Genomic DNA, 9,279 nt, shown 5'->3' with positions numbered 1-9,279 from the left:
CCTATTTCTCACCTTCTGTGCCCCGTGATGACACTTATACACGTCGATTAAGTATTTTATCAACTGAAGGTATCTGTTTGGCAACATATGGATGAATTGTGCAGCTAATTAATATGAAAATACCTAAAATAGTATTATAACAGTTATATTTGAGCATGGGTGTCACTCGATGGATTTCTTTGGTTTTACACCTCTTAGTCTCTCAGGGGTCCTCGGTAGGTGGAGACCCTTTTCTTTTCTCTGTTTTATCTTTTATTTAACATAATAACCGCGACAGATAGTCATAAATAAATAGAAAATCAAGGCATAATAAATTAAAATATGGAAAGAAAAGAAAATGCTTGAAGACAAAAGAAGAATCCCAGCGGGTTTGTAATCATTTATTTCAAAGATGGAAAATAACTACAAACAAGATCTAAATTAAAGACATATGTGCTTTTTGTAAAGATGAACAAGAAACACTGCTCCACCAAACAAAAACAAAAAAAATTCTTCTTTAGTATAATACATTATTAATATTTTATCCATAATTTATTAATAAAATATCAACACATATTTAAACAACAGTATATACACTGAAAACAATTAAGTACATCATGTGGTAACATCTACAATAACTGGTTTTTCTGAATTGAAATAAATGATTTAAGATTATAACTGAATTCAAGCAACCTGAAAAAACTAGTTTTACTGAAGCATAACTGTCAGTAGATGATTTCTCCAGTTAGGTTAAATTACTTAAAGGCTACTCGAAGCATCTCCGTCGTATTTTTTAGAGGAATGATCAGCATTGCGAGCTTTAGCCTTATGTCTGGTGCGGGTGGTGTAGGAAACATCAGGATTTTCTGTCTTGTGATCCTTGGCTTTACTCTTCCTGCTTTTCCCTTTGAGATCTTCATCATTGTCATCATCTTCACAGTTATCAATATCCTCACACACCAGATGTTCAAAGCAACTGCTCAGTTCATCTACAGGCTGATTCTGGCCCTTGAAGACTCTCTGTGTTTTCCCAGCAGCTCTGTGCATGAGCCCGCTTCTCATTTTCTTGATGAAGTCTTCACCCACCGAGCTGACAACTGCATCCTTCAGCTGTTTGAAGAGCCGCTCGGTGTTTGAGCCCCTCACCAGCAAAGAGTGCAGCGTGATGCCTCTCCTGAGCTCTTCCACAACATCGTGCACCAGTCTTCCCCGGTACAAACTAAACACAACACCACAATAACACCTTTAGTGTTCATGTGCAACAACACCAGTGGACACTTTTAACATCCCAATTTAGAAATCTTTAGAAATCATTCTAATATGCTGATTTGGTAACTTTTCATATTATTATCAATGTTGGAAAAAGTGCTGTGATAAATGTTTTGGTGATTCTTTGATTAATAGAAAGTTAAAAAGAACTTTTATTTGTGAATTTAAAAGTCTTGTCATTTGAATATTAATGTGTGTGTGTGTATAAAACATTACATTATTTATTTTTTTCAAACATTTTAAATTACATTTGGGAAGTCACAACCAGGAAGCAGGATTGTTAACAATGCAAATCAAAATGATAATTATTATCAAATAATCAGTGCAAGCTTTCAGGATGGTTTATGAGTAATAAATGGATGTTGTACCGTGCGACCTCTGGTTCAGATACAGGAAAACACAGTAAACGATTGAGACAGAGACTCCACTTCAGGCAGGACTGCCATTGGCTGTATAGATGAGCCGTTTTATGCTCCAGAGAGATCCCTCTTCGACCACTTTGTAGCTTCTTAAGTTTCAACAGCATGTCTAAATCCCCAAACCAAAAAATAACATGTATTCACACTTTTTTATGTTACAGTACATACTGGCTTAACACACATTTCAAGAACCTCAGCAGTATTTCTGCTATTTTCCCCATGCCATTTAGGTCATCATTTGCTCACAATTACGTGACAATGGTGGCAATGGCATACACTGCATGTGCCTGGGTTTGCTTTATTATTTATTGCATGCTCTAAGGAAGTCTTCTTCTAACAAGATAATGATTGATAATTTCAATACCTGTTTGTGTTTGAGGTGTACTGCTGAACTGCCCATAGACCATTCCCAGCAGCAGCCCCCAAAGATGCACTTTGGACGGTGGAGGCTGTGCATTTACTAGCCAGTAACTTGTCACGAAAAGTTGCAGCTGTAGAGCAGGTTGGATCTCTCTTACCGTCTCCGACGACACACCCAAAGTGTCCAGGAGCACCTGAAGTCGCACGTTGTGTGGTTCCTAGAAACATTAGAATGACAAATACTGTAAAACAAACAATTCAATTTCACTTCAAAAGAGAGCTAAGACATCTTCTTTACCTTCCATAATGTTTCCAGATGAAGTCCTTCCATCACCCTGGTCTTTATGGCTTCAACTTTCTGACTGCTTAGCTTTGATTGTTGTCTGCCATATTCCTCTACATAATGCTTGCTTGTGCCAGTGAATGTTTTAATGGCTGACTCTAGTTTATCTGCAGTCTGTTGTTCTCCCAGCAACAGTAACCCGTAAATCACTTGGCGAATGGGACGAGAGGTTTCACTGCAACAGGGCAGTTTAAAGTCTTCAACCTGGATTGTCAAGGAAACCCTTTGATGTACCAGTGCATCAATAATGGAGGAGCTCATCTTTCCCTCAAGTAGGAGACTCAAGGTCCATGTCGGCAGAACTTGCAGTGGACCTGTAGAAGCTGTCTGTGGAATCGTCTCTGAGTGGAAGAACTGGGCAAGATAGCCAGAGATGAGCTTGTACTCTTGGATTCCCTTGGAAAGTGCTTCTTGGACGAGGGCTTTTTCTTTGTTGCGTGTTAGTTTCAGCAAAGCACTTACAGCTGCATCTGTCCCTGGGAACTGGGATAACCAGTTAATTAAACCACCAATCCGGGCATGCTCCGTGTCAGGCGTTGAGTATTTCTCCCAACCCAGGCTTTTGATATTTTGCAGGTCCACATAATCAGTACCTAAGATGGTAGCAAAGACTGGGAGAAGCTCAAGGTTCATTCTGAAGGATTCACAGAATTTTCCCACTGTAAAGTGTTTGGCTTGGATGAACTTTTCGTTTGTGTGTCTGTTCACTTCCACGTTTTTCCACTGGAAATGTGTGATTGGCAGGAATCCCGCCCTGAGGTTGAATACATAGAAGTCACTGTCGTTGGACAAAACTGGACAATCCCATTCTTTGGCCAAAGCAGCGATTTCCCATAAAGCCTCTTCAAGACACTGAATCAGTGGTACCTTGAGCTTATGAAGGAGCTGTCTGAACACATTTTTGACGAGAAGAGGAAGGACCTTGGCTCTTTTCCCTGCTGACAGGGTAAAGGCTGCATTTATTTTCTCCTGTTTTCGTTTCCTAAGAGTGTCCCATTTTTTGTCAGTGTGGTCAGCGCCGCCATCAAGTACAACATAAGGGTGAATGTCACAGTCTCTCAGGTTCTCAAAGAACCGTATGATCAACTCCTCAAAATCATCATAGTCTCCTCCATGCATCTGATCCAAATTGCAGTCAAAGTACAGGGTGTAGTATAAGCTACATCCATCGATTATTAGTCGACTGTCTCTAAAAGCCCAGCTTCTTAAATCATTTCTGTTGCTGCTCTCAATGAAGGTCCTCAGTCCTTCGACTCCCATGTTGACAAAGTTATGCCACTAACTCACAGCAATATTTTGGTTTCTACTTGCTGTAAAAGCATAATAAAGAATTTTCTAATTATTGAGATATTGTCATTATTTATCAGTTTATTATGGAAATTATATAATATATAAAAATAAGTTGTAATATTAACATATTATATAAAATGTAATAATCATTATATGCATTATATAAAAACATGCTATTTCGTGATATAATCTCGATAAAGTCACTGTGATGATAATGATATGCAGCTCGTTGGATCTTTATTCAAACAACAACAGCAGAAACAAATTCATAATTCCTCTGCTATCAAATGTCAAATACGGTCTTGATTTGGACTACGTACGTAAGAAGTAGCCTAATATATTTAAGTAGAAACAATATTAAAGTAATTATGAAGATCTTACCGATTGTTTAGAAATGTGTGTGAGGCGTCTGCGCTCTACGTTGTAGATATTATTATATAAAACAGACAGGAAAGCGAAACTAACTGTCATGTGATGTGATGCATTTACACGGAAGTGAAACTATGGCCTCAGAACTATAATAAACACAAGACTGTCATGGATACCTCTAACATAAATATATCCATCAATCACCTGCGTGTGTTTATAAAACAGTATGACATGCAGTAGTTTTACAGAGAGATGTGAAGCCACAGATTAATTTAATTAATGGATGCATTACTCTTCTCTCTTTTATTTATTTTTTTGCCAGTTCTGCAAGAACATGCAGATTTCACGAGTTTCTTGCAAGACATAAAATGACAGCACATTTGGTTTAGTGAGTAAATTAGTGAACTGTGAGCTTAACTCAGGGCCTAATTCTAATTCGATTCTAATTCGTATTCCAGCTTTGAAACGCCATCTATTTCCAGCAGAATCGTCTCTTCCGAGTAAGAATAGCCCTCGCTCGTCTCTCTCCTTCAATCACAGGCGCTGTTATAACCCGGGACAGACAGGGAGTCAGGGACTGGGTCAGCGAGGTGTTCTGACGCATCAGAATCAGGGTGTTTGAAGCCAGCTAATGCCTAGCCAGCAAAGTTTTGATGGATGTTAGCCAACCACAAGGACGTTTACAGTGATTGACAGTTTCAATAGTTTGCGTAAGCATGTTCACAGAATAGCCCTGCGCAAAAATGACAACGGAGAGGGATAACATGAGGGGGATACATGAGTTATGTACGTGTGTGTGTGTGTGTGTGTGTGTGTGCAAAATGTACACCGTGTTGCAAGTTTGATTAGTTTTGCTTTCACACTTTCTCTCTCCCTTTCCTGTCTTTCAATAGGTTTGGTGAATCCAGTTGATCAGAGAACAAACCTTTTTAGTGGCTGCTTGAGTGTCTGCCTACACTTTAATACTCTAAATAGTTGCTTTAGTTTTTCAGTAACATTATTTAGTAATATTAGTAAAATAGTAATATTCATAATATTTAGCATAGAAAAAAAAATCAAAATGACAAATGTAGTAAAAACAATGTCTTTTGCATGTTTTGTGTTTTCATTAGTTTAAAAATGATCAAATCTGTTTTGGTTCACTGTTATTATTAATATTATTAGAATTGTTCAGAATAAAGACTGTTTAGTTATAATGTTCAGATTCTGAAATAGTTTTGTGTTTTTATGTGGTTTCATTGCTAGAGCAGTTCTGAATTGATATAAGTATGTAGTATGCAGTGTCTTATGAGTCTCTAAATAGCCTTTTTGAAAGGATTCCTAGACCTTTCTTGAAATAAAAGATCCAAATGACTTTTCCAAAGCTTTTCTTGAAATGAAATACCATAAAGATGTAGTTTCTGTAAGTTTTTACCTAAAAAAAAAATTTTTATTTCAGGAAAAGTTTATGCGTTTTTTGTTTCAAAAATGCCAAATGACCAAATGAGTCAGCACTACAAATGCTGTTCAGAAAGAGTTGTTTATCGTGTGTTTTGGTGGGCAGAGCAGTTCTGAATTGATATACATATGTATTATGTAGTTTTGACTCATTTGGACATTTGGTTACCAAGTGTCTGTTTGGAGTCTCCAAATGGCTTTTTTGAAAGGACGCCTGGACTTTTTTTAATAAAAGCTTACGGAAACTACATTTTTTGGGAGTATCATCCTCAAATTTGAATCAAAACATGGTCAGATATTCAGCTTTATCTTTATGGTGTTTTCAGGCCTTTGACATCAAAGTCTCATCCATTTTTCCCTTAGTGAGTTTTACTATTAGCGATACTGATTTTGAGTTATTATGACTCTACACTGAAAAAGTGCACAAGGCATGTCATTACTCTAAAGAAGTTATATACTTGATCTAACTCAAAACATTTAATTTTCTGTCTAGCCATCAGTGTTATGTAAAAAGTTTGGTTGATTTAAATTAAAAGTAGGTCTTGTTAGTGTAAAGTAAATACATTTCTTTAAATTAAATTAAAAATATTGGTTCCCATCGTCACGTGACTTCTAACGTCCGCCGTGGTCGTGCGTGAGGACGTTCAGCTTTCCGCCATCCTGTTACACCGCATGGATGAACTAATTATAATTATTGCTTTGGAGGGTCAGTTTGAAATGTATCTTTCCTCTCTCCTATGCTCTACTTCAGCTTTCTCGTTGGCAAGTAACTCAATGTGGAAATGCAAAGATTGCGGTTTCTCCAAAGCCAAGCGTTCTGAGCTTCTCAAGCATTTTAAGCTTGATCATAGGAATTTTGGACGTGGTCATCCTTATCCTTGTGTTTATTCAGACTGTCCTTGTTCATTTAAAACTTGGAGTTCTCTGAAGAGCCATGTGTCAAGGAGGCATCCTCAGCATCCCCCTCAAAAAGATGCATTGACAACTTATACAACGTGGGGAAATTTTGATTTGGTAGTGACATATCGCTTTAAAGTAGTTCAAGTAATTGTGTTATCATTTACACATCAGCCTGTGTGACTTTCTTCCACAGAACACAAACGAATATATTTTGAAGAATGCTGTTAAGAGCCCCCCATTCACTTGCATTGGTTTTGTGTCCATACAATAATAGTGAATATGTGCTGCTCTGTTACCAACATTGTTCAAAATTCTGCAGAGGACAGTAATTCATACAGGCTTGAGATGACAAGAGGGCGCATAAATGATGACAGGATTTTGAATGTGAACTACTCCTTTAAAAGGGGTTGATCACCCAAAAATGCATTTTGAACACCATTGAGTAGATTGATAAATGCCTCTGAATGGCCATTGTGGTACTGCACTCAACAAATATGTCTGTGATTGTCTACAATGGTCAACACATGGGAGCGTTTGATTGTACAAGTGTTTAAAAGCATTTTCAAAGCCAAAGAGAGTGGAAAAGTACGTCTTCACCCAAAACCGAACATTCACTTACTCTACTCTTGTAATAAAGCGTACACATTTTATTTTTACACTGAACACAAATGAATATATTTTAATGAAAGTTAGCAACAGACGTTTGGGCTCTACATTGACCTCCATAGTAGGACAGCTTACTAAATTTGGTAATAAATTTTCAGATGAAGGTTTTTCTTTTTCACAGTCCCTCAATTACTCTCTGTTCTTGTATGTTTTTAGGCTGACCAGAGGGAGGAAGAGGAGAGAGAATTTGAAAGACCACCATGGCATTTTTTGTGATCCGTGAAAGTGATACTCTTAGTCGTGCACTGGACATTTCCATTGTCATTGACGGTGTGGAAGTACTAAATGAGTTGCCCTCTGTTGCCTGTGCCTGTGCCCTGATGTTTGGACTCATTTATGCACTGAACCTAAAATATCCTGAAGGAGAACCTCTCTTCAGAGCTGCAGGAGTACATTTGTTTCCTTTGACCCAGCTACAATGTTCTGCTGATGGTACATTTATTTGAAGATGTTGGACTGTATAAAGCCTTTTATACAAAGATAACTGTACTACTGTTTACTAAACCTGATTTGTTTTATCTTGGTTAAGTTGTGTTTTATCTAGGGTTAGTTAAATAGTTTACCCAAAAATCAAAATTCTTTCATTTACTCATCCTTAAGCTATTCAAGTATTTAACCTTAATTAAATTTGGTTCAGAGACATTTTATGACAATTATGAGAGAAGTTTCATTTTTGGGTAAACTATTCCATGAAGGTGAAAATACTTTTTTTTTTTTTTTCTTTTTTTTCTACTATTGGCTAATTTTCACAAAAAGCTCAAGTATTTTTTATTTTTTTTGGAGGCAGGTTTGAGGCAGTTTATGCAAAGTTTCAAAAAGAGCGTGCATTCTGAATGACAAACATGCTCTGCTATAAATGAAACATGACAGGATGTGATTTGGTTCAGTGAGAAGGCTGTGATGAGGTAAGAATATCTTTATGTGGTTTTGGAGGGGTACGCAGAGGCGTCATGCACATTCAAAGTGTTTTGAGCCGAGTGGATTTTGAATGCAGCTTCCAAAAGACAAAAGAAAAAAAAACAGCCAAATACTATTTTCTATATTTGATACAATCACACCGGCGTGATTAAATAGTTCAGGGTGTCTATCATCAGCTGCTAAATTCAGATCTGCGTTCACTGCTGGAGCTGAGCCAGAGACAGACGCGTTTTACAGCACAGCGAATAATAACCAATCACACAAGTCACATCTCAAGTGACAAGGGATCAACTTATAATCATGTTTATATTAATTATCCTGTGAACTCATTCTCCCAGATGGCCTGGGTATGCGGCGCATTAGCAGCTTATATGAACGGACAACCCAGTCTCACGGCAGTTCGTGATTTAATCTATTTATTCGTGGCAGGGACACCTTTATTTCGTTATTTTCGTAACTCCAGCACGTTTTTTAAACTAATGCATTTCCATTGGATGCAACAGTCGGGCTGCAGCAGAGAAGCTGTTTAATCAACATTTATTCACGAGATCTTATCACGGTTTATATATGTGCTGTGCTGCTGCTAGACATTTTGGTGCCCTAACCATAATTCCTGTATGATTTTAAACATAAAGACAGTTTGCCAGTCTTTTATATACCTCCTACTGTCAAAGTCAAACTTCGTCAGGTGCTGCGGACCCCTGGGCTTGATGGGATATCGAGTTGTTGGGGGCACCATCTCTAGAGCAATTAAATACTCTTGTTATGCCTGAAAGGTGCCTAATAATATACACTGAAATAATATCGGCATTATAATTATTGATTTTTCATTAGGCTGTTTTTGGTGCTCTACGCAGAGCGCGTGATGCGTGTGGTAGGAGTGACGGCTGTATATTAATTATGTATTATTATTTAGCTCTTTTTCGGTTATTATTTCGAAGCTGGATTGCTTTGCTGTTTATTGATATTTTTAAAACTATAACGCTACATCTATCAACATTTATTTAGATGTTATCATTGTATTGATTCATTTCTTTATTGTAATAATATTATTACCGGTGAAATATTACAGTAAGCAGAACATGGGCCGAGCGGGGCTCATTCTAAGCCCATTACCCACAATGCAATGCATTCATATCACAGAATCTGACAGCGATCAGCGGCTCATTAACGACAGTAATTATAGGCGATCTCATTCACAAGCAGCCTTTACAATATATTTAGAGTCTAAAGTTTTTAAAAAACTGAAAAGCCCAAAGATCTGTAGCCCTATCTGCTAAATTAATTTAACATACGTTTGTGATGCCCTTTATTTTAAGTTTCTTTTTT

The 9,279-nt window shown here is 37.4% G+C and overlaps 1 protein-coding gene across 1 annotated transcript; it reads right to left on the bottom strand.

Moving 5' to 3' along the window:
* Nucleotides 1-366: 366 nt before the first annotated feature.
* LOC306874677 (single-strand DNA endonuclease ASTE1-like) lies at nt 367-4,114 on the bottom strand. Its single transcript, XM_079424881.1, has 5 exons — nt 4,042-4,114; nt 2,326-3,680; nt 2,032-2,245; nt 1,617-1,776; nt 367-1,198 (listed from the first exon to the last, which is right to left on the bottom strand). Exons 2-5 carry the CDS (start codon nt 3,628-3,630, stop codon nt 739-741), a joined length of 2,139 nt encoding a protein of 712 aa, XP_079281007.1. The 5' UTR covers nt 3,631-3,680; nt 4,042-4,114; the 3' UTR covers nt 367-738.
* Between the last annotated feature and the right edge of the window lie 5,165 nt (nt 4,115-9,279).

The sequence above is a fragment of the Barbus barbus genome, assembly GCF_936440315.1.
Source record: "Barbus barbus genome assembly, chromosome: 9".
In the NCBI taxonomy this organism is placed as follows: domain Eukaryota; kingdom Metazoa; phylum Chordata; class Actinopteri; order Cypriniformes; family Cyprinidae; genus Barbus; species Barbus barbus.
The sequence above is the reverse complement of the archived record's forward strand: the minus strand, read 5'-3'. Positions and strand labels throughout refer to the sequence as shown.